Raw genomic sequence first — 26,432 nt, 5'->3', positions numbered from 1 at the left:
GGGACTGAACACTGCCCTCTGGCTACTGTGTGTAGCCCTTCGGATGAATAAGGACAGGACCACGGCCGTGTCCAGTGCACATGCCACCCTGTGGCTGTTATCAATTTAGGGGATGGAGGAAGAAAGGTTTTCAAACTGTTTTGTTGTTTTCAAATAGATGGATTTTTATGGACTCCTCATACTCCACTAGGCAAAAATAAAAACTTCTAACGAATATCTAAAATTGACAGTGGCTTTCAATACATCTATGCTTCTTTTGAAAACAAAAATCTGATATCATAAATGTTTTTTGTTTCAGAATGTACTGTTGAAAGATTAAACGCATTCAGATAGTTTATTTTTAAAGAAATTATGAAAATGACCGAAAGAATCAGAACAAACCAGAACGGGCATAAGTGAGTCCCCATACTTCAGAAGCTCTAAGACTAGAACCCAGGTGTGAATCAAAAAATAGACAAGAAATTCATGAACGAAAATACACCTTAAAGGCACTGACGTAATTCCTATGGAGAAAAGACTTTTTCTTTTTTGTGTTAATTAGCCTCCTAGAAAACTAGCCTCAGCATAAAATTTAACTCATTTTATGGGCCAGCAAGACAAGGAAGAGCTGCTGAAGAGTGATTTTTTAAAAATTGAGATAAAATTAATCATTTAACTGTTTAAAAGTATACATATAATAAAGTGGCATTTAGCACATTCATAATGTTGTACAATGATCCTCACTGTCTACTTCCAGAACACTTTCACTACCCTAAAAAGAAACCCATAGCATTAAGTAGTCACTCTCTACTCTGCCCTCCCAATGGCAACCACCATTCTACTTTTTAGCGCTATGGATTTGCCTATTGTGGACATTCCATATAAACTGAATTATAGAACATGCGACCTTTCTTGTCTGACTTATTTCACTTAGCATCGTGTTTTCAAGGTTCATCCATGTTGTAGCATTTATCAGAACTTCGTTCCTTTTTATGGCTGAACACTATTTCACTGTATGGATGCACCACATTTTGCTTATCAACTCACCAATTTTCTTGAGGGACATTTGGGTTATTTCCATTTTTTTGGCTATTATGAGGAAGGTTGCCAAGAACATCCACACACCAGTTTTTATTGAAGAACTGTTTTCAGTTCTCCACATAGGAGTGGAACTGCTGGGTCATTTGGTAACTCTTACGTTTAAACTTTTTGAGGAACCACCAAACTGTCTTCTACAGTGCAAAGACTTTTTAACACTTCAGATTTCTTCATTTTGTCTGCTATATGTTCGACTTCTACTTGCTAGCAAGGCCGCCAAACACCAACCAGCAAACCCATCCACCAACCAACATACCACCCCCCCCCCCAATCACCGTTAAATTATGGCTCACAGAGTAGCCCAAGAATCCTCAGCTTCTCCATGTGCTAACTTATAAGGTTAAACTTTCTATTACCAGACAAAAATTAATCCTCCCAACTCTGGGAGGCAACTTTTAGAGAAAGCTGTAGTCTCATGAGAAAAAACACCGGATGTGAGACACAAATTAAGCTCTGGTCTCTGATCTAAGTCTGGTGACCAACTTTTTCTCTATAACCCTCACTTCCTTTCCATCCACCAAGCTCCTCGAATGCAAGTCCAATCTGTTTAAACTGTTTCCCACCCCATTCGCTCATCAACACACTGCAATACATCCCCCGCACCAGGGACACTCTTCTGACAACACGTCTGAATGGTGTTTATGTCTGTTTGCTACAAACCAGGGCTGTTTCCAGTTCTTTACATCCATTATTAATGTAATCCTCACAATAACTCTAGGGGGGAAGTACTATTATCAGCTTCATTTTACGGTTCAAAAAACTAATAAGACATGAAAGTCAAGAGATGCCCAAGGTCACACAGCTGGTAAGTGGTGGGGCCACAACAGGAGCCCAGGCAGGCCAGCTGCAGGGTCCACTAGCTTCCCATGTGCCATGCCAGGGACAATTTCCACCCCTCTCGTTCTTCTACTGTGCAGCACACGACACTCTTCCAGAAACTGACACATTCAAAAATGAAAACACGTGAGTGTGGTCATACGTACGCATATGCATATGTATATATATATTTACACACACACACATATATAAGCTTTCTCCCCCTTCAAACTAGAGGACCAGCATTATCACACCATCATTGTTAAGAATGTGGACATTGGAGTCACTTGCAGGTCTGAACGAATCCAGGCTTCATCCTTCTTGTATAACTTTGAGCAGATTATTTAACTATCTCTAGCTTCAGATCCCTCAACTATAAAATGGGAATAATAGGAGGATGCTTCATGGAGTTCTCACGAGAATTAAATGGGACTACATGAAAATGGCACCCAAGAATACTGAACAAGCATTTTCCCGGTAGCATCGGCTGTGGCAGTGCACCACACCATAAACCAAAGACGGCCAGTGTAGACCTCGCCACCTTTCCTAAAACACTGTTTCTCCTCACGGATCCCAATCGTAGTACACGGCGTGTCTCCATCCAGTCAACCAGCCTGGACGCTGGGGAACCCGCTGCTGCCCAGTCTCGGCACCCTGCCTGTCCCTCCTCATCTGCTTCCAGTCCCCTAACTGGTTTCAGTCTCTGGGCTCATTACGTGCCCAGCTCATCCTCTGTGCGGCTGCCATAAGGCACGTCTCCAGTAACACACTAAATCTGGTGTGTGTGTGTGGAGTGGGGAGGGGGTTGGTTAAAAAAACCAAGTACTATAAAAACCACTAAGTGAGACACCGTCCCCCTGCTCCTCATCTCGCCAGATCCCCCCGTGAGGCAGTAACTGTTATTGTTCTTCTGTAACTTTGCAGAGATTTCTTGCACATAAGCAAACTGTGTATTCTTCTTTCTTTCTGTCCTGCCTCTTTTTACACTTAATATAGGAGAAACCTTTCCATCTCAGTACCTAAAATTCTCCTTCATTCTTTTTTGTTTACTTGAGTGGTATTATGTTATCTGGGTATAGAAAAAGCTATCTAATCAGTCCCCTATTGATAGATATTTAGGTCGCTTCTAATCTTTTGCAACTACAAACAACGCCCAATGAATAACTCTGTGTGTATGTGTCTGTATACACGTTTGTGTGTGATTTTATACATTCAGGAGTCTATCCACACGGTAAATTCTTAGAAGTAAAATTGCTGGTCACAGGAACTTGCATTTGTAATTTTGACGATTACTGCCAAATCGCCCACCACTGGGGTTCCAACAGTCTTTCCCACCAACCACATGTAAAAGCGCCTTTCCCTCCAACCTCACTGATAAAATGTGAGAACTTCTGAGTCATTTATAAACCTAAGACGTGAAACACATTATTTTAATTTCAATCAGCAATTTTCTTCCGAATGAGGTAAATCATCTTTTCAAACATTTATCGTTTATCCTCTTCTGGGAGCACTTTTCCAACGTGCCATTTTCTGATGGTCTTTCCTCCCTATCTTTTTCTTATCACTTCAAGTTTGTATGTTGGGGATATTAACCCTTTGTCTTTATGTGAGCTGCAAATACTTTTTCCAATTTGCTATTTTCTTTTTCATTTTTCTATGGCTTTTATTTTTTCCTCTATAGAGAAATTTTTTAAATTTTCATATCGATGAATTTATCAATTTTTCTTTGAATGACTTGTGGATGTGGAATAAGCACAAAGGCCTTTTTCCCACATTGCTAAAGTCCTTACTAAATGCACGTCTGGCCGTGTCACTTCCTGCTGAGAACTTCTCAGGGGCTCCCAGACAGCCTCGCTCAGCCCTTCCTCTTAGCATGCAGGCCCCCTGAGAGCTTCTGCTCACCACTCCGGTTCTGCCCTGCTCCCCTTGCACCCCAAGTCTACGCTCACGGATGAGAACAAGGCCTGGGCTGCAGCAGCCAAGACCACGCCCCGTGAGTTTGTTCCTGCCCCGACTCCTGGGAGACTCTCCCTAAGTCATCCTCAAGATTCCGCTCACACCTCTGGCAGGAACCTGGAATGCTGCAAGCTCCTGCCCTCCACCTTTCTCTCGGGTTGCGCCCCCCCCCCACTCCCAGTGCTCCCAACAGTCCTCCATCCCTGGGACGGCTGCAGGCTTGCTGCCTCGTCCAGGCCTCTGGGGTCTTCCCCACCCTGTCAGGCTCCCGAGGGCGGGGCCCTGAGTTTGCCCTCCACCTGCCTCCACGGAGAAGGTGCTCATTACCCCTGTGGAGGGACAGACGTGCTTAGACGGGTCCTGACCTTCTCCGAATATCTACCTTCTCACCTTTAAGACGACTAAATAAAAATGTTCCCTGTTACCCACAAAGTGCTAGGGAAACAAGGTCCTAAGATCTTATTAGTATTTCTAAGTGGTCTGAATTCAGTGCTTCATTATAAAGCTAAACTAAAAATATTTTCCTTTAAACTTACAAAAATTTAAATTATCGAACCAAAAGAAAACAAACAGCCAAAAACTCATGAACTCAATTGATGTTAATCACTTACTCTTAAAGATCCTTGGAGTAAGCATTTTTCAATTACAAGTTAATTCTGGGTTCTAGAGAAACAGAGCTTAAAGACATCTTAAACCAACTGATTTTCAGTGAAGAAGGAAAAATAAAAAGGTTAGGAAAGAGAATTATCATCTTTAAAAAGGAGGGGATAAAAAAACTCGGATGTCCAAACATATTTCTTAAAATATTTAGAAACAAAGTACAGAGAAGGACATGATCCTTTTTGAAGGACGGGTTTGAAATTGCTGTAAGTTTCCATATGAGGAAATCATAACTATTGAAAGTGTCCGTGTCTGTGCTCTTTTTAGGTACCCACCACCCTCTGTTCTAAGAAGAATGATGCATCACATTTCTGCAAATCGTTGTGGTTGGGTTTACGGTGGAACAGTTTACATGACCCACAAGTCAGGACGCCTGGACCCTCGTGCTGACTCTGTCACCACCAGCCAAGCGACCCTGTTAGCAGTTCCTTATTCTCTGGGCCTTGTTTTCCTCATGTATTAGATAAAAGGGTGTGGCTGCACTGGATCAGGGTCCTCGAGCTACACGACACTGCAGAGAATCTGCTCGGCAGCTGATAACTATTCCATGCCATCAGGTAGGAACACATTTACCATGAAAACATGAAGTTGCTTAGCTAAATTTACACGTTATGATGAAACAGAATCACGATCATGAGCACTCACACCCATGAGGACTCAGCTATGACCCAACAAAGGGCTGGCCATGGCCTAGATTTGCCATTAATTGCCATTTCTTCTTTGTTCCTCCTGTCATCTGCTCCTGAGCAGTATCAGACAACACATATTCAAAACAAACTTGGAAAGAACATCCCACTAACAATCCTTTTTGTAAACTGGAGAAGGAGCGTCCGCTTTTGATTTGCGAGAACACCCTGCTCCAGCTCATGGAATACCACTGGTTTGCAGGACACTGAGAATATGGAAGAAATCTTTCCAATCTAAAATTCTATTATTTTTAACTACCCTTTTCCCAAGTTTGATGTCTTTCTGGAAAAAAAAAATGTGCTAGTTAGATAATATCTGACGTCAAGGCCTGGAGAAAGGTCACTTTGTCTGGTACATGCAGGAGCAGAACTGCCTAAAGCTCCTGGGACTCCCTCTCCCAGCCTCTCTCTAATCAACTTGCTGCCCCTCTTTGAAAAGCAAATTCAACTCTCTCTCAACTATCTCTCTATTTACGTAAGATTTAAGCAAGAGCAGTAACAAATCTGTTCACAAAGAAGTAGGAGAATACCTTGATTTTAAATTCCAGCTGGGAGTTAATTGTGTACATCATTTCGGTCCTTTCCATCTTCCGGGCGCCTTCATTGCACAGTCGAACCAGCTGGGAACACAGAATCACAGGCGGGTTAAGAGGTCACGGGCAGAAACCTCACTTTCAAAAGCAGACCTCGTGCAGGAAGTAATTAGCACTGGAAGCCCCGGGGACTCATTTCTGACCGTTAACGAACTCAGAGTTTCACAGTTAAGACATGGCACCCGCTCAAGAGTGGTGTCATTAGGATGTGAAGACAGAGGGAACAAAACATCCTGGGAAGTTTCAGGGACACACACCCTGTGTGTTCTCAGGCCCAGGCCCCCCGCACACACGGGACCGGCTCCTCGTGCAGTCCAGGGCTCTGTCCACACTGCTCCCTCCTCTGCCCTCCTCGCCTTCGCCCATGGAACCCCACCCAACCTTGGGGCAAGCTGTGCCCCTCTCCACTTCCAACCAGAGCAGCAGGAGGTAGCCGGCCACTTCAAAGGCAAAGCCTGTGACCAGGCACGGGAGGCTGAAAGCAGAGGGGAGCCTTTGCTCAGCTGGAGCCTGATGGTCAACGGTCCTTCAAGGACGGCCACACTAAAGGACAAGCAGTTTAACCAGAACTCCTGAACTACCTGCAAACTGCATGCATTCAGTCCTCTGACCAGCACCTGTGATACTGTCATTTATTATGAGAAACGTCTACCTGGCCTTTGTCCACAGATCCTGGCACATGCCACCCAAAAGCCTTGTCACTTCCTGTTCAAGAGCCACAGGACATCTTTAGCTGTAACATTTATTCACAACAAGCCCCTTTCAACCACACCTGAGTGTATATTAATGCGGTAACTTCTGGAAAGGCCCTAGGAAGGGAGCTGGCTGCCGGGAGAACCAACCGTGTGATGAGAGGGCAGAAGCTTCAGCCCTGCTCCTAGATGTCCACCGCAGGGCAGAGGGGCTGTGGCTCAGCTAGGTCACTAACGGCAATGATTTAATTCATCTCTCGTGCCTGCATAATGAAGCCTCCATAAGAACCCCTGCACTCCAGGGTTCAGACAGCGTCTGGGCTGGTGACAAGGATGCATCCACGTGCTGGGAGGGCGGCACACCCCAAACTCCATGGGGCCAGAAGCTCCCATGCTCTCAACCCTTCTGGCCCTCACCTCTCCCCTCAGCTGGCTGTTCATTCATGTCCTTTAACATCTCTTGTAATAAAACAATAACCTAGTAAGTAAACTGCTTCCTGAGTTCTGTGAGCTGCTCTAGCAAATTGACTGAATCCAGTTGAGTCACGGGAACCTCTTATTTATAGCCCGTCCATCAGAAGCGCAGGTGACAACTTGGACTCGTGACAGGCCAGTGCATTGAGTGGGGAGGAGTCTTGTGGGCCTGAGCCCTCACCTGTGGGATCTGACAGGTTCCAGGTAGAGCCAGAACAAGTCGTAGGACACCCAGCGGGTGCAGCAGACTTGCTCGGCATGGGGACTCTCACATCTGGCAACAGAAGTGTCAGAAGGGACGTGTTCTGTGAATACTGAGTGCAGAACAGGAGCTGTTCCTTTACGCTATACCTGACACACAATTAGTCATTGGCCTAAACCAAAACAAACTCTCATGTCCAGTTTTTCTTTTTTTTTTTTTGCTGAGAAAGATTCGCTCTGAGACAACATCTGCTGAGGATCTTCCTCTTTTTTTTTTTCCTCCCCAAAGCCCCAGTACATAGTTGTATATTTTAGTTGTAGGTCCTTCCAGTTCCTCTATGTGAGCTGCCACCACAGCATGGCTGCTGACAGATGAATGGTGTAGTTCCATGACCGGGAACTGAACTTGGGCCACTAAGGCGGAGCATGCCAAACTCTAACCACTAGGCCATGAGGCCTGGCTCCCCAATTTCTTACTAACTGAAAAGTCTGTAAAAAATGGGTCATTGGCCATAAAGACAAATGTGAGTCTTAAAAATAAAAGCTGGAAATTCTAATTGGATTTATTTAGTTAGAATTGGGTAAGTCAGACATGCCCACTGTAAGAAAAAAGATGCTAACACGGGAATAAATAAAATAGGCATAAACGGTTCTGACCCGAGCCCACTGCGCAGCAGTAACTGGAGACAGGCTGGGTTCTGCTTTCTCTTTTCTTGTGCTTATGCAAAGACACACACATGTACAATCTTTACATGGTTTCTCTTTTCCTATGCTTACGTGAACACACACACATACGTGTATAGAAATCTTCCCTTTACATTTATTTTTGTAAATGGATCATTCTATGCTCATCTGTGACTCAATTCTTTTCACTTACAATATTCCCCTGATAAATGTAACCAATCACTGAAAACAAGTTTATTTTGCACCTGGTATGCGTCAGGGGCCGGGTGACAACACTCAACATACAATCCGCATCCTACTTAGTGGGGGTGGGGTACAGGCAAGACCTGAGACCTGAAAACTATAGACTGTAGTCTCCTACAGGAAAGAGCAGGGGGTGAGGGAGGGATGTGGGGGAACGGGCTGCTCTGAGAGGCACTTTCCGCTGCAGCTAAGGGAACAGGGGAGCTAGTGTCCGAATTGGGGGGCAGCGGGGGGGCAGCGGTCCTGGCAGAGAGAGCCCCCTGCACAGAGGGCCCATGACAAAAGTGTCTGAGGAAGTAAAGATACTGAACAAGGAGGACAGCACCAACAAGGCTGAGGGGCGGCCAGGCCCAGAGCTCGCAGGTTCTCATGGCGCTGGCCTGTACCTAGGAAGGGAAGGCCAGGCCAAGAGCTCGCGGGTTCTCACGGCGCTGGCCTGTACCTAAGAAGGGAAGGCCAGGCCCAGAGCTTGCGGGTTCTCATGGCGCTGGCCTGTACCCAAGTGGGAGGAGAGGCCACCGCCGGCTTTCAGCAGTGGTGGGACACAATGCCTTCATGCTCTGATCACAAGGCTTCCCAGGACATGTCTATTCATCCCCTCCTGATGGATGCTCAGACGGTCCCTGATTGCTAACAGCTCTCTAGACGTGGGGGGATGGCCACCCTCAGTCACAGTGTACCTTTGGTTCTGAGAGTCTGAAAGGCTCTCTGGTGGCCATCCCCGAGCCACACAAGGCGCCGGGACCACCCTGGCTGGGGTCAGGGCCGCCTGCGCCTGAGAGATCCCAGAAGGAGGCAGACATCCCAGCATAAGCCAGGCGGGCAGCTGTCGTGTGGGCCATTTTCACCACTTCTCTTGAGGAACGTGTTTGTAGTCCCTAATCTATGCTCCTAGACCTGGTCTGTCCCCCAGGCACTACTCCAACACCTAAATAACACCTCACCTGGGACGCCCCACAGCCGTCTCACGCTCAGAATGAGGACGACCAAATCTCAGCACCACCTTCAGCACCCCCACCCCGGCCTGTGTTCTCCATCTCATACACAGGATGAGGACAACCAAACCTCAGCACCACCTTCAGCACCCCCACCCCGGCCCGTGCTCTCCATCTCACACTCAGAATGAGGACGACCAAACCTCAGCACCACCTTCAGCACCCCCACCCCGGCCCGTGCTCTCCATCTCACACTCAGAATGAGGACGACCAAACCTCAGCACCACCTTCAGCACCCCCACCCCGGCCCGTGCTCTCCATCTCACACTCAGAATGAGGACGACCAAACCTCAGCACCACCTTCAGCACCCCCACCCCGGCCTGTGCTCTCCATCTCACACTCAGAATGAGGACGACCAAATCTCAGCACCATCTTCAGCACCCCTACCCCGGCCTGTACTCTCCATCTCACACTCAGAATGAGGACGACCAAACCTCAGCACCACCTTCAGCACCCCCACCCCGGCCCGTGCTCTCCATCTCAGGACTGATCCGAGCACATCCAGTGCCACAGCCAAACCCCCGGCCTCACCACTCGCAGACGCCTCCCTCTCCTTGGTCCCCCACCTCCAAATGGTCTCAAAGTCTCCTCAAGACTGCTGTCTTGCTGTCTGCATGCCTCCACGTGTCCCCTGAACTCAGGCTCAAACTCCTCTTCCCCTGGATTGCTGGCCTCCTAATTCTCCACATTCTCTCGCATACACAAACCCGCTTCATTCCCCAGACGTCATTCCCCTCTGTGAGGTTCCCCACCTCACGTCCCTCACTCAGAGAGCTCCTCACATTCTCAGATGTTTATCTACCTCTCTGTAAACTCTGGCGCAGTAAATTTCAGAAGATTAAAGAGACTTAGCTACTTTGCCGCTGGAGGAAAGCTGCGAGTGCAGGCAGTGACGCCCTTTCCACAGAGAGGGGGGAGGGCACACGGGAGAGAGACCACCCCTTGACCTCCACCCCTGACCACCGACACTGCCATGCTCAGGCTGCCCTCTCGGATCCCCTGCAACCTCCCCCAGCTCCACCCAGCACGTGAGCAGCACAGCGGGCAGTGAACGCATCTGCCATTTACCAGAAATGTCTTTCTTGTTCTGAGTTGTCAGACTAGGTAAGCGAGTCCCTCCAAGGCCCACATCAGTAGCTTCTCACAGTTCCTCCAGCAACGTGCATGAGCAATGTCACACTATGCAAATAAATCGCATTAGCGTTTTAATTACCAAAATAGGCATTCCTCATTTTTTCCAAGAATGAATAACTATCCAGACAGACTTGCTCAAGGGCCTTAGGTTGAGTCTGGTTTCTAAGACCTTGGGCCTTGACATACCCCATTTCACTCTCTAAAATAAACATTGGGAACTCCCAATTTCTTTCACTTCAGATAAAGCAAACAAGTGAAATTCTGCATTTTAATTCTGAACCATAAATGTTCTCTATATGCAATCTTTCCATTGAAAACACTGGTATCGTTTTCCCAGAATATACAAAACCCCATCAGTAACCTTTACAAATGAAAAAGATTAGTTCCTGAGTAGCTATATTAGTGATTTCAGTTCCCATGTAACACTAGGCGACTAGGGGAATAATTCTGATATTCAAGACCCATGGTGGAGAGAGAGAAAGCCAGCCACCTGCAGAGAACGCCTCCTATGGACTTCCAGGGTGAGGGGAAAGCAGTTCACTGACCCCCTCGGTCACAGCCACCGGCCTTGCCTAAGTGCCAGGGTCAGCCCAGGAGAACCAGAGCCGCCTGAAGGAGGCCACCATCCCTGCCACCGGGAGGGGAAATTCTGAAACATGACCATTCAAAGCTCAATCCAACAACCAGGTACCACCACCTTCCTCTCTCCAACTTCTCAGTAACAACCAAACAAACTTTGACAAAATCCCTTTCACGTCCAAGGCCAGAACTTCTCCAGCAGCTTCTCCTACAGACCCGCCCCCAGCCCCAAGTCAGGCCATGCGGGAATTGGGGTCCTGGAGGAGAGACCCACTGCAGAAGGACCTTAGGTGGCTATGCACCTGTCGGGCTGTTTCTTCACCCAGCGTTTCCCAAGCAGGCCATGCAGACCATCTCTGGGGCAGGAGATGGATTCAAGTGCTGACAGATTGCTACAGTTTGAATGTCTGAGGCACCCCAGAATCCCTATGTTGAAATTCTAATCCCTAAAGATGACGGTGTTAGGAAGTGGGGCCTCAGGGAGGTGCTTCCAAGTCCTGAGCGGGGGAGCGCTCATGACGGGATTAAGGCCCTAATTAAAGCGGCTCCAGAGCACGCCCGGGTCCTCCACCACATGAGGACCCAGCAAGAAGTCTGCGCTGGAAGACAGTGCTCACCCCACCACACTGGCCCCGATTCTGCACGTCAGCCTCCAGACTGTGAGAAACAAGCTTCTGTTGTTCACAAGCCACCCTGTCTGTGCTGTTTTATCATCGCAGCCTGGACGGACTAAGACACAGATAAACTTATTTTTAATATAATAATGTAAGTCAGAAAACAAACAACTACCTCATAAAATCCACGACTTTGTACTTATTATTGGCACGGATGAGGATAAGCAAAATAGCGCCAATTTAAAGTTGACTAAAAGACACAGTTCTTCACAGAAAGCAGGACAAAGAGATGCCAAACCCAAGGGTGGGTGCAGCTGCGGGATGACTGGGCCCCTATGCCATCACTCCTGCCCCGCATCCTCATCGACTCCCTGCCTCCCATGGCGTTCTCTCAGCCAGACACTGCCACCAGCACTCAGCACTTCTCACTTCATAGTTCATTTCATACTTCTCATTTTAACATTTTTCTAATTTTTTAAACAGAAAAACACCCCGCCCAGTGCTGGCCTTCCTCCTACCCAGCTCTCTGCCATCTGCCAGGCCGACCCGGCTTTCCTGCTTTGGTGGCTTGCTTCGGTCTTTAAGTCTGCTCTGCTGGTCCCCCCTTCACGAGACGAATGCTGGTGTTCTTCATGGCGGCATCTCAGACTGTCTGCTCGTCTTACTCTACACACCCTTGTGGGTGACCTCATCACTCTCTCGGTCTTAAAAATCATCCATACGCTGATGATTCCCAAATCCATGTCTCCAATTCAAGTCTCTCTTTGGAGCTCCTGACTCGCCTATTCAGCTGACTTGGATGTTCTACAGGAACTCAACTGCAGCATATCCAGAACAGGGCTCGTTGCTTCTCCCTCTGTCCATACTGCAGAGACAATGAGAGAACCCACCTAGGTGCCCAAGACAGAGGAGCTCTTACCTTACTCTTGAACCCAAATATGCTCACCGGTCCATCACCACGCCTACCCCCCACCATGACAGGCCTGCTTCTCTCCGTCTCTCTCACATCAGGATGGGCTGCGGTTCCCCAGCCTAACAAACTTCAAAAGCCTGCTAACTGGTGCCGCCCCCACTGTCACCTTCACGACACACAAATTCTTAGGATAAGGGCGACAGCTCCCTGACACGGCTCCAACACTCTCTCCAAGACTGGGCTCTATTCACATGGGGAACATTCCAGTTCTTTGAATTCTCCAAACACTTTCCTGCCTCTGGGTTTCTACACATCAAACACTCACGTCCCCTAGTCCCTGGCTCAGAGCTCCCCCCATATCAGGGCTCAGCTTACACATAACTGTTCTCCCATCACGTCACTCACCATCCTTCACTGTCATTCTCACTTAACGTCTGCCTCCCCCCTACACGGCACATTCCATGAGGGCAGGAACCATGTCTGTCTATTCGTCACCATATTTCCAGGGTCTGGCATGGTGACTGGCATAGTAGCTGATACTCAATAAATATTGTTTAACAAAGAATCAATAAATAGCTATTCAGACACCAAAGAAAATGAGATCTCTACAGGCCCTTAAGTAAGACTGTCCGACACGGTAAAAGGCCCATTTCATCTGAGCACAGTGGACGATATCTAGTTTTCCAGCTGCCTCTGGCATGCTGCGAAAGGGCCATGAGAATCCACCGGGGCAGGCATCCCACAGACACCTCCTTGTCCTGGGCAGCGGGCGGGTTCCATCTGACGAGCCCCTAGTTACCTTGCTCACTTCCTTCAAGGCTCTTCTGCAGACCTCATACTTCGGAGAGTCCTTGGGCGTTTTTTGACAGATGGTCTGCAACAAAGGAAAAGAACCATATGAACCGATTTATTTATCAAAGAAAATAAAACCAATGTCCAGTCAGATCCTCGTGCTCACGGCAGAGTTAACAATGCTGAACAGAATCCTATGGAAGAGGATGAGGACGACAGTAAGATCCAGGACACAGTCTTTAAACGCACAGGATGCAAATAAGTCTAGGGAATGGCTAAATAAAAGGACAGACTTCAGAGGCAATGAACCTGGTTTCAAATCCCAGCTCTGCCTCTTAGTAGCTGTTTGGCCTTGAGCAAGTCACCTACCTTGGCTCCAGAGGCCTCAATTTCCTCATCTGTAAAATCAGGACAATGCTGCCTAGGTCACAAGGGTTAAATGAAAATGCACGTGAGGCTCTGTGAGTGCCTGGCACACAGAGGGCCCTCAACGAATGATAACTTTAATTATCACCATTACTGTCTTTGTTACAGTAACCATACAGTAATGTTACAGAGGTAACTGTATTTGTAGATGATACAATGCGAAGAAAAAGATCAGGGAAAAAAAGCTGCTGGGTTTTCTCCTGAGACATTTATACTACAATTTCTGTAATGCTAAAATTAAGTTCAAAGAGGGCCAATTCAAGTCAAATTGAATTATATATATCTTTGGAAACTAAACCCATTCAAAGCATTTTGTTTTCTTCTTCCGAAAGTGGAAACATTTGTTAAATATGTTCATCTCAATTAACAAGTTTAACTAAATTTCCAAATGAAGTAAAACTGAAGGGACAATGTTCTAAGCACATTGAGATGCTACCAGTTGGCCAGATTCTCACAAAGGCAAACAGCTTAGGGCCATAGGCATCAAGCGGTAGATGGCACTTGTCGATGTGGATAGATTCCAGGCCAGGAACCCGACAGTCGGGCGCCAGGACAGCTGTGGTGACAGGTGGGAAGCTGAGCGCACCGTCTGTGGGTTTACTGCAATGGCTCTCAAATTTGTTTACGAGGGCCCACTGCAAGAAATGTTTATGCTGCAACCTGTCCATGTGCGCACGTAAACAAGACAAAGTTTCCTATGAAATGATGCGTATCCACATTATAAACTGTGTATACGCCACGTCCCATACGTTTTCTTCTACCTCAGTTTACACTGCTCATTATTCAAAGGTTAATTTCATGGTGCACTAATGGGTACAAAAGCAGTGTGAGAAATACTAGCTTACATTGGACAGCAAGTCCATGGTGCCTTTGCACAATTCAGGTTTAGGTAACATTCTGTGCATAGTGAATTTTCTAGGGAGAATGGCTACAGCTTTACCCCGAATCTCAAAAGGGCCTCTGACCCAAAAACGTTTAGAGCCCACTGGCCAATCATGGCATCAATCCCCAACACGGTACAACACGGTGCGTCACATTCTGTGAGTCCCAATCTGGTCACACAATTTTCTCAAAATTTAGCAGAGGGAGGATGCAAAAGGCTGAGAGATCTCAGCACACACAGAATCTAAGGAATCATGGCTAAAATGTGTTTTTGGAAGAAGAAAAAGAAAGAACCCTGGAAATTCATAACACTACAAGAAATGTTACATTTAGAAAGCGCCTGTTTCTTGTTGAAAAAATAGTGAAGTCTGAAATAATATTCCCTATATGGATCAAAGTTTCATTATTTTTGTAAAAGTCTTGGCAGTCACATGAACTAAACAAGATTTAGTTTTGATTATCTGGCTGAATTCTATTCTTAGACATGATAAATATTGTTTTGTTTTGGTTTTTTTTGAGGAAGATTGGCCCTGAGCTAACTATCTGTGCCCATCTTCCTCTACTTTATACATGGGATGCCTGCCACAGCATGGTTTGACAAGCAGTGCGTAGGTCTGTACCTGGGATTCGAACCAGGGAACCCTGGGCCACTGAAGCAGAACATGTGAACTTAACCTCTGCACCACTGGGGCTGGCCCCAACACTGATTTTTTAAAAATCAGAGCTAAATTTTCAAAACTGCAAGTTTCCTTATATGTAAGGAGAAATGTTCCTAAATTATAGGTGATGGACCAGGAAGGGTGTCCAGGTAGTTAACTGAGGCGAACTCGCAGAACAGCAGGTGCTCTGAATTCTGAAATGCCACCAAAACTTCCTCAAGCTGTGCAGCACAGCCCACAAAGTGGCCGTGACCACACACGTTACTCACGGCCACATCCCAGTGCTCTTTAGAACATCTCTGAGAATTTATAATGGAACACAGAAAACAGAACTTATTTTGTAATCTTACTCAATCATAAGTTTTTGCTGTATTTTTACCCTGTTTTGATTTATAAAAATCAAGTATGTGAAAACTCACATTCTATTAACATTATGATCCAATTTTAAAGTAGAAGTATGACAAAATATTTTAATTTGATCAGAAAGATACCCTTTGGCCACTGGCTGGACGGGGCTGTGTCGGGCCCTGTTCTCTCATTGCCGCCCTGGAGTTCCAGCCGAGTCAGGGGGAGGCCACCCCGAGCCGTCCCCCACCGCACTTCATGCTGGGCAGCCTCCCTCACTTCTCCCAGCCATATCTTGCCACTGCTCAAAGTCAAATGCTTGTTTTCTTCACAGATCTTCCCTAAAGCAAGAAGGAAGCTGGACTTCCCCGACCCACACTGCGTGGAACGTACCAGGGGCGAGGTGCCTCGTAAGGCTGGAGAGAGTCTCACTCCATGAGAAATGGAGACCCAGCATCTCAGAACTCATGGGGAAGAGATCTTAGTGATCAGCCTGAGGAAAGTGAGGCCCACGGAGATTCAGTGCCTTGCTCACAGCCACACACCTAGCGGCTGAGCCAGAAATGGAATCCAGGGGTCGTGACCACACGAAGCCAACGCACCTCCCATTTCACAGAACACCCAGTGAGTGAGCATGGCATGCACGCCTCCGAATGACCCCGCCTAACCCAAAGACAGTCTCACAGACACTACACGAGCGGGACTGCCCAGCCCGAGCCTCTTCACTTAATTGGGGGTGTTACAAAGGGACAGGCATCAGTTCAAGCGGAGGAAGAGCATTTTCCCTACTCAGATGGGACACAGCACAGCCAGCCCAGGGTAGGCGGCAGCCCACGGCTTACGTCCATCAGCAGGGGCAGGCGGGTCACCCTCTGCATGGGCAGGATGAGGAAGGAGATCATTGGCAGGTTCCTGCAGTCTTCGTGGGACTCAATCCGGGACAATACCTCCTTGAAGGATGGGTTGGTGGCGCTGAGGAAAAGCAAAGAAAGAAGGAACTTCAAAATACTGCTCCTTCAGTTAAGAAGTAAAGATGTTTTATAAAACATTGTGATAAAATCATATGTTATCGAAGATTTTTAAATACATAAAACAACATGAACACATCACATAGGGAGACACGGACGGCTTGTCTGCCTTCCATGGTCAAGATGGAGTGTAAGGCGTGAGTCTAAGGTAATAGTGTGAACAATAAGATGGGAATGTAGGAGCTGGAAATTTCCAGAAGTGAGAAGTAAACAGAGGAGGTGGTGGGATCACGATGGTGAACGTATCAATTATCCATTAGTATCATGGTGAACCTTATTAATTATCAATTAGTATGATGGTGAACGTATCGATTATCAATTAGCATAATAGTGAATATATCAATAATCAATAAGTATGATGGTGTATGTATCAATTAACAGTATCATGGTGAAAGTATCAGTTATCAACAAGCATGACGGTAAACACATTGGTTATCAATTAGTATACAGACCAGATCTCAGATCTGATCATCTATAAACAGTCCACTAAAAAGATAACAAGTGACCTGTTCTGAGCCTCTTCTCAAGCCCTACAGTTATGTAAAAAAGAAACGCCAGGGGACGGCCTGGTGGCACAGTGGTTAAGTTTGCATGTTCCGATTCTTGGTGGCCTAGGGTTCGCCTGTTCGGATCCCGGGTGCAGACATGACACTGCTTGGCACGCCATGCTGTGGCAAGCATCCCACATATAAAGTAGAGGAAGATGGGCACGGATGTGAGCTCAGGGCCAGTCTTCCTCAGCAAAAAAGAGGAGGATTGGCGGGAGATGTTAGCTCAAGGCTAATCTTTCTCAAAAAAAAAGAAGAAATGCCAGACTGCGTTCCCTGACTAGGAGCCTTTGGCTTTATCAAAGCTTCTAAGATAGGAAACCTCTGACCATCAGCCATTGATCCCTCCTCACCAGCACCGGCAGGACAGAGGTTAAGGCCACGACATTTCTATGGGGCTCAGCAGACACACCACAGGTGACCTCCCGGGGAACCACCCCGATGACTTTGAAGGAAGGCCAAGACAGATTCCCGTAAGAATGCAGCCTCAGCAAGGTCCCCAGCTTGCCAAATAACAGACTCAGAAGTCAGCCCCGGGTCTTCTGCCCCCCATGGTGCCCTCACTCCACACCAGGCACTCACTGCACCCAAGAGGAGCTCTGAGGAGCTCACAGTGGCCCATGGAGGGGGTGCGGCCAGAGACTGTAATTCCATGTGGGGGCAAGGAGCAGGGGAGTGACAACTATGACCTTTGTTTAAAAATGTATTTTGAAAATTAGATGATTTGGTTCAAGGCTGCTAAACATAAATTATGAAATACCCAGAATAGCAAATTAAAAGAAACTACACAGAAACATTTTATTTTCACATTTCAAATCGAGGAGTTTTAAATTTCCTTTCTTGCAACTTTGAAAAGATTTTTAGGAAGTTAAAAAGAAATGAGAGTCTAAACCAGGTGGCTATTTAAATCACTGGGGTCCCAGGCCCATCCCCCCACGGCTCTGTATACATGGCCTGAGACGGACCTTCAGCTGTTTATTTGCTTGTTTTCAAAGACTCCAGGGCGTTTCCAAAGGGCAGGTAAAGGGAAAGTCAGGCTCCAAAAGTGAGCTGCCATCAACGCAACAAAGCTCCTGAAAACCAGCGACTATTTCCACATGAAAGCTCAACTGACGGCACCACTGAGCTAACTTAGACAAAATCTTTATTTTTTAAGAGTTGCATAATGTACAGCAGGTGTTACTCACATTTTTTAAATCCTGCAAAACAAAATGAAATTTAGCCCTAATTCAAGGCTTTGTCTTCAAACAAGTAACTTGCGTTTTCTACCAGCTGCAGAGCAGCCTCTAGCTCAGCCAGCCCGCTGGTGAGAGGCCAGGTGAGGGAGGGGGTGAGTTTGCCCCCCAAGGGAGACTAGCTGAGGGGAGCCACCAGTGTCCAGCGGGCAGAGGCCAGGATGCTGCTCCACCTCCCACAGCACGCAGCACGGCCCCCAGCCAAAATGTCAGTAGTGCTGACAAACCTGCAAACCAGCTCTGTGCTGGACACGTCAGCAGGCTGTCAGCTGTGGGCTTTGCGCTGCCCCAGCGAGGGTTTCCTGAGGATGTGGAGGGACGAGGGGCATCATTGGCCCCTCTCACCAATGTGGGGGATGTTTCTCCAAGCAGCCGAGAGAGAACCCTTGCCAGCCGTCCACAGGGCTGCACACACTGCGCAGGGGTTGACCCATGCTGCATGCCACAGTCGTGAACGCCACCATTCACGAGAGGGTGAGGACGCTCACAGCCAGAGGCCCCCGAGAGAGCTGCCGGCAACGCACGACTGCACTCAGAACAGAGAGCTGCCGTGATGGACAGGGCCCGGAACAGAACAAGACGGAGGTTACTGAGCACTCACTGCCTCCTTTAACGAGAGAGATCGCACATCCACCACATCAAAACTCTCAGTAACCTGAACAGGACAGAGCGGAGAGGGATGTGAGGAACGGACAGCTTAGTTCTTTCTGTTGCACAATTACCGTCTTTAAGAACATCTTTTTTTACTGCTTTCCTTCAGAACTTCTGTCTCTCCTCATCCTCAACTACCCAGAGGGGGAGATTCAGCAATTCCTACGAACAACTTAGCAGAGCTGTCATTTGAACGGAGGAAAATGAGAAGGCCGAGAAATCCCTGGATCCCAGGCACCAGCCCAGCCAGCTGGCACCTCCCTCCTGGCCGCCGGCAAACCACTTAGAGGACAGTTAATGGCTCAGAAAACTTGGGGGTGTGGAAGGATCACCCCGTGTCTCACAGCAATTAAAAGAAAACAAGGAAAACAATAACAAGCTATAATTTCAGAACAGTTGAGAGAACATTCTCCACAGACTAGATTTTTCTACGCAAACTCCCTCACCCTGAAAACGATCCTCTTAAACATTTCTCCCTGGGAAACAGCCCATCAAGAGGCCTTTCTAAATAAGATTTAAGAGATCAGTTAATTTTAATCACTGTGACCTAATTAGAAAGAGGCCAGACAAAGAAGACTGTGACAGTCACGGTGCTCACAGCAGTCTCTGCAGCGTCCGCTGCTGGTAGACCTCATTGGTGCAGTACTTCACGTATGGGTCGAAGGTAGACGCCGTGTGCTTCTCCACGATGTCACTGATGTCGTCTATGAAGATGTTGTCCTGATGCCTGGCTTCCAGCTCAGTGAAGAATCTGAAAAACAAAGAAAAGTATTTATGCTTTCTTCCACGTGCCTTAACAGACAACAGTTTATCCTCATGTAAAATTATTACACAGCACTTGAAAGTAACAGCCCGAAGTGCCAACTCAAAAAGATAGAGAGAAAAACTACTAGGGTTGTGGTAAAAGTAAATCTGTCATAATAACACCTCATCACCGCAAGGTTGTACTTGAGACACCGAAAATCCAGGCATTTCTGTACTTTCAGGTATATTTTAGAAGACACAGATTTCACTGTTTTCCAAGAACACCCTAGCTCTTTAAGGGGCTGGGTTCATGCTTATATATTTTATTGTACTGAAAAGCATATGAGCAAAACACCTAAGTGCTTAAAGATCAAGTCTGAAATAAACCCAATTGTATGTGTCCTTTCTCTCAAAATAAAAATAATCATATTGTTTGAAATCTAATAATATGCATAACATATAAATGTCTTCATAAATTATTTAGATTGCAACTTAGGGCTGCCAGATTTTGAGAGAGAGAGTGTGTGAGTGTGAGTGTGTGAGTGTGTGTGTGTGCATAGTGTCCAGTCCAACTGAAATTAAATTTCAGGTAAATGAGTAATTTTTAGGTACAAGTATGTGACAAATATGGCATGAGACATCCTGGGCATCCTGTATTTTATCTGGCAACCCTAGGTGGCATCCAATTTTAACAGAACATCCAAAACAGATATTTGAAATAGGTTTCCACACAGAGCATTGCTGCTCAAACCGTGGCCCACAGGCCAGCAGCTGGGAACCATGAAAGAGCTTGTCAAGAATGCAGACTCTCAGCATCGCCCGCCCCAATGGACGCTTGCCTTTATCAGGATCTCCAGACGATCTGCGTGCACACTGACCACTCACAAGAGCTGCTCCAGAACACACTCGCTGTCCCAGTCTGGAGCAGCAGGAAAATGTATTACAGGTAACTATCCACAGGAGCAAAGCATTTTCCAGAAAGTGCGAGGAAGGCGACATCAACAGCACTTCAGGGCTGACTTCTGGGGCAGTCTCCAGCAAGCTCTTTGGCACTTGCTGCCCCTCACCCATTTGCTGAATAATACAAATATCTGTCTGAGTCCCTGTTTTCAAACCCTCAAGGTAGGTCTAGCTCTAGAGGTGGAACTTCAACCTCACTGACTCTGTGCCAATAACAGTGTACATCAAGAAACGATAGTACCAAGAACCAGTACAGAAGAAGCTGAGTTACCTGCCAAGGAGAGGTGACCTCAGCAAGTGAAAGCTGAGTAAGAAATGATCCTTTCCCTCCCAATACTCATGGCCAAGCAGCCCACAGAGGCACAGGGCCAATTACTGCAGTCTAAGACCTGTACCCAGGCATACACGGCCACGTCCTGGGGGAGGGGGACTGAGCAACAGTGGGAGGCAGGCCAGCAGCGATGAGGATGCACTGCTGGGAGCAGAGGGCAGCCCTGCCAGCAGGGGAGACAACGAGTGCCAGGCACGCACCTCGTTCAGGAAACTGAGGCTGAGGTGCGGACCCCAGAAGGAATGGGGACAGAGGATGGGGCTGAGAAGCAGGTCAGAGCTAGACTGCAAAGCCGTGACCAGAAGCTGGGAGCCTGGGCTTCACCTGTGGATAGTGAGAATTCACTGGCAGTGCTGAAGACAGTAAATCACCTGCCAGACAGAAAGCTGGGACAGGCGGATGGACAGAGAGAGTGGGGACAGAGAGACTGGAAGAGGCAGGAGATGGCTAGCTGGGCCAGCAACCATCCAGCCTGGCAGCGGGAAATCCAAACGAGAAGACACAGGTCAGGGAGACAGCCTGGAGGGAGAGTCAGTAGAATGGAGAGACGCTGAGATGGGAACGTCAAGGTTTCACCCTGGCATCAAGGTGGGTCACTCACCAAGCAGGAAGGCAGGGCTTTGGAGCAGGTGGAGAAGCACAAAGGACCAAGTTTAATCCTGCCTTGGGGATGTCAAATACCCATCTGTGAGAATTCAGAGCCACAGGAATTCTAGGTCACATACAGTCAGGACTAGCTCACTTCTAGCTGGTTTTCATATAAATGCAAAGTATTTGTAATTTATTTTAATTCCAAGGGTCTTCTTTCAATTTTCGTTGAACATTTGCTTAAAATAAGAAGCCATTCATAACATCACTATCATGAAAATCTGAGAAATAAATTTTTAAAGGCAAATATCTCCCAGAGTTTCTCGTCTTTCCTTAACTGTTAAAATATGAAGGAATGCAACATTATAACCAAAAACAACAGTCACTTGGCTTTTCCCAATGAAAAGGAAAACTCATTGATCACAGTAAAATGTTTGGCCAAAGTACAGGATTAGAAACACAGCACTAATGAAATATCTGTTTGTGCTACTTACTCTAATGTAATGTAAACCAAGACACCCATCTTTTATTTTGACATTAGCATAATTAATATGATTTAAAGTTTTCTGTGTTAAATTATCTCTTGGTTATTTTGGCCAATCTGCATATTTTACCAAGTGAGCCAAGCTACAAAAAGACCAGGAGAGTATTCCGGAAGAATGAGGTGTTATTTCAGTGACCCGGAGCGCTGGGGATCCAAACCAAATCCAAAGAAGTAAACCACTCTGGTCCCTGGATGAAACCTGAATGGGGCTGCGGGATAACGGGCTGACTTGAAGGACAGCTTTTCAACGGAAACACATTTCAGCATTAGGAGGTCTTTATTCTGGGACAATATCTTCACTATTTCCTCTTTGCAGCATTAGCAACACGATCAAGTTTCACAACCGATCACGGTAACAACCCTTCCCTCCTTTTTTCCTACTAAAATTCTAATCTCATCGCTAAAGTCTAGTTTTGAGAAACCTCCGAAGGACCAGGAAATGCTTCCCGCAAACAGGGCCCCCGACCGGAAACCCAGGTCAGCCCCGTGTGATGGTGACACCCCGTCCCCAGCCCCACCACCCCACTCATCAGATGCCCATAGCTCCTGGCTGTGCGAGATGGGCCTGACCACCGAGAACGCCAGGCAGCCCCCCGGGAGGGGGCTCAAGTCCTAACTCCAGTCCACACCTGAAGGCTCATCCACGGCCTAGCCCACCTCCTCTCACACTTCCTAGACAGGCAGGGACCATGCAGTCTTCAGGTTTTCGTGTCTTTAACCAGTGGTGATCTTAAATGCGGCGCCGCATCTCTGCGGAAAAACGAGGTCAACAGTGAGGAAGCCACTCAACACACGCACCTTTGTTTGCCTCGCTTTCTCCCGTCTGGAGAGGGCAGAAAAGACCTACAAATGTGAGGAACAAATGTCCCCGTGCCCTCACTAACAGCCTGCCTAGAACTCAACTGATGACACAATGGGCACGAAAGACACGAGCGTTCCTGACAACTCTCACAGCCCACCCAGGAACTCCACTAATCCAGAGAGGGGACCAAACTTAACCCACACCACGAGGCTGTTTTAAGAAGCCAAGCAGCACAGTCTCCTCTGACATGTCCAGCACGGATGATGCTTCGGTGGACGGCAGGAGCAGCAGTTGATGATGACAACCCCTCCCCAGGCTGGCCCAGTGCTGCATGCTCGCCGTGCCCCGCCTCGCCTCACCTGGCCCTCAAGCCTCCTTTTGAGTGGCCCTGAGACCCAATTCACACAAGCACAGCCAGGTTGAGAGAGCCTAGGTCCAAACTCGAAACCACCGAGCCTCGGTCTGAGCCCAGAGCCTGTGCCCGACCCCAAGACTACCACCTCTGCTCCCAGCGCCAACTCCACGGAGGGCCCACGATGGGGGTGCACCGCGCAGGCCAGCAGGGCAGAGACACGACAACAGCCAGCCTCCAGGACATTGGCCAGTGGGTGTTCTGGTCCCGGTCCAGCAGTGTGAGCAAACACCAGCTCATGGGTCCCTCTGACATCCCGGGGCTCGCTCACTTCAGCCGTCCCTGTCCCCTGCTGCACTGCCCTTTGCCTTCTCATCCTTCAAGCATCGAGTAAATTCCCTCTCCTCCAGGAAGCCTTCTCTGCCCCTTCTGGGCTGGGCTAAGCTCCCTCACTCCATGTCTCTGTAAACTTCTATGCTGTTCCTTTGGTGCACCTGCTATGGTCGTAATTAATTATATTACGATTTTATTTACTTCGTCTCTCTGAGCAAGGGCCGACGACAGAGGCCATGTCTGTGTTCAACACTATGCGTTCCAGGCCACAGAACCTGGAATACAGAAGACAGTCAAATATTTGATAGGTGAATAAGTCTAATTTGTGTTTTAAAGAGAAAATTATAAAGATGAAACCTGATCAAGGAATTTTACTCTACTGCTATTTTACCAAGAACATAACACTCACAAGGAGGTCAGTCTCCACCCGCCTTTACTCCCCAGAAAATCAGGTCAGCAGAAATCTACTGACCACAGCTGTGCTGGGGGCAGTGAGGGCCACAGACAGACACAAGCAACCTGAGTCCCAGCACAAGTCTCTGTAGCCTGTCAGACGGGGTCTCTAAGACGAGGCCCAATCCTACACAAGTTTCTTCAATGCCAGCTGCACTTTCTAGAAAACCCGCCAGACCAGGCCTCCCCGACCAGACCTAGGGAGGACTCCAGCCGCTAAGATGCTGAGGGGCGTGGCCAGCAGGCTGCGGGAACCATGAGCACTGTGCCCCTCCCAGAATGGCATCTTGGCAAGGTGCTTCCCCTTCGTCAACATCCACCCGCCTCAAGCAGACTCAGATCATTCCTGGACTCCTCCCTCATGTGGATGAGCTCTATTCTAAGCGGCTCCACATCCCGCCACAGACCATCACATCCTCTCATGCTGGACACACAGAACCCGCTGGCAGGTCCACAGGTCTGGGTGGCTGTCATATCACAAAACACCTTCAGGAAACGAGAGGACACCCCAGGCGAGTGGCCACACACTAGCTGCCACTGCAAATACTTCCCACCAGAACGTCCCATCCTCCCCAAAACAGACTGATATTCTGCTGCAGAAAGGGAGACTTGGGGCTTCTTCACCTGGGGTGTTTGGTGGCCACGCTGACACAAAGATCAGCCTTGATTTTTCAACACACTGGGATGGAACAGCAAGCACGTGGCAAGGGTACCACTGCCCACGGCAAGGGCCACCCGCCTCGACCCAGATGCAGAGTCTATGCTCCTGGCCACCATCACCAGTCAGTCCAAGCCAATGACGAACACAATGCAGCGCACCTGTGACTCCCTCGCCAGGAACACTCACAGGAAATCTGTTAATTCGATATGAATATGGGGCTGTGGTTCTAAGTGAGGACACCCTACACCCCGATCTGGCAGAAGCCTCACGAGGGTTCCCTCGGACAAGTGTACATCTTCTCAGAATCTGTTTCAGCTTCTTCTGAAACTTTATCTCTGGATTGATAATCAGGGTGACAAGTGGTTGGGAACATGAGGAAAACATTGTAAACAAAAATGTTCTGAGAGCCCTCACTCCCTTCTCATAGCTACTGTCTGATCCTTCAACTCTCTAGGATGGTTTTTGATAAAAGATTCTTATCATCCCATTACAACCTTTAAGGTTAGGCCTGAACACATGGCAGAAGAGACTGCGGTGAAGGATGAACAAAGGGTTTTCCGACCCTCGCACCACACGACATGGAGGCTGCTCAGGTTTAATCCAGCCCATAGCACCCTTGGTTCAAGGCACCCAGCAAACCCAGAGGAGGTAGGAGGGGCCAGGAGGGGTGGGCAGAGAGAATGAGAACCAGACCCGAGAGCCGGCTGCCAGTTAAGGATCCCATCCCCTCAGCCCACCTGCTGGAAGGAGGATAAAGGGGACCAGGAAAACAGGATTTGACAACTCCTTGAAATTTTAATACCATTAGACTGAGTCTTTGCTTAAATATGGAATGTAAATTCACCATTCACCAAAATAAACTCAAAATGGATCAAAGACCTAAAGGTGAGACCTGAAACCATAAGGCTTTTGGAAGAAAACGTAGGCAGTACACTCTTTGACATCAGTATTAAAAGGATCTTTTCGGACACCATGCCTTCTCAGAGAAGGGAAACAATAGAAAGAATAAACAAATGGGACTTCATCAGATTAAAGAGCTTCTTCAAGGCAACTGAAAACAGGATTGAAACAAAAAAACAACCCACTAACTGGGAAAAAAATATTTGCAAGTCATATATCTGACAAAGGCTTAATATCCTTAATATATAAAGAACTCTCGCAATTCAACAACAAAACATCAAACAACCCAATCAAAAAATGGGCTGGAGACATGAACAGACATTTCTCCAAAGAAGATATACGGATGGCCAATAGGCACATGAAAAGATGCTCATCATCGCTGATCATCAGGGAAATGCAAATCAAAACTACACTAAGATATCACCTTACACCCGTTAGAATGACAAAAATATCTAAAACTAATAGCAACAAATGTTGGAGAGGTTGCGGAGAAAAAGGAACCCTCATACACTGCTGGTGGGAATGCAAACTGGTGCAGCCACTATGGAAAACAGTATGGAGATTCCTCAAAAAACTAAAAATAGAACTACCATGCGATCCAGCCATCCCACTACTGGGTATCTATCCAAAGAGCCTGAAGTCAGCAATCCCAAAAGTCCTATGCACCCCAATGTTTATTGCAGCACTGTTTACAATAGCCAAGACGTGGAAGCAACCTAAGTGCCCATCAACAGACGAATGGATAAAGAAGATGTGGTACATACATACAATGGAATACTACTCAGCTGCAAAACAGAACAAAATCATTCCATTTGCAATAACATGGATGGACCTTGAGAGAATTATGTTAAGTGAAATAAGCCAGCGAGAGAAAGATAAT

At 47.4% G+C, this 26,432-nt stretch overlaps 1 protein-coding gene across 4 annotated transcripts in view; it reads right to left on the bottom strand.

Moving 5' to 3' along the window:
- The window catches only part of ARHGEF26 (Rho guanine nucleotide exchange factor 26), a 113,605-nt gene that overhangs the window by 36,314 nt on the left and 50,859 nt on the right, over nt 1–26,432 (bottom strand). For all 4 annotated transcript variants that reach the window (XR_011527661.1, XR_011527662.1, XM_070577671.1 and 1 more), the window contains exons 6-9: nt 19,483–19,635; nt 16,265–16,394; nt 13,118–13,192; nt 5,726–5,815 (exon numbers count right to left, since the gene is read on the bottom strand). Coding sequence is in view for 2 of the 4 variants with exons in the window: in XM_070577671.1 (XP_070433772.1) it covers nt 5,726–5,815; nt 13,118–13,192; nt 16,265–16,394; nt 19,483–19,635 (448 nt within the window). In the remaining 2 variants the exon portion in view is untranslated. The remainder of the gene's footprint in view (nt 1–5,725; nt 5,816–13,117; nt 13,193–16,264; nt 16,395–19,482; nt 19,636–26,432) is intronic.

The sequence above is a fragment of the Equus przewalskii genome, chromosome 15 (assembly GCF_037783145.1).
Source record: "Equus przewalskii isolate Varuska chromosome 15, EquPr2, whole genome shotgun sequence".
In the NCBI taxonomy this organism is placed as follows: domain Eukaryota; kingdom Metazoa; phylum Chordata; class Mammalia; order Perissodactyla; family Equidae; genus Equus; species Equus przewalskii.
This window is presented reverse-complemented; position numbering and strand designations above follow the sequence as displayed.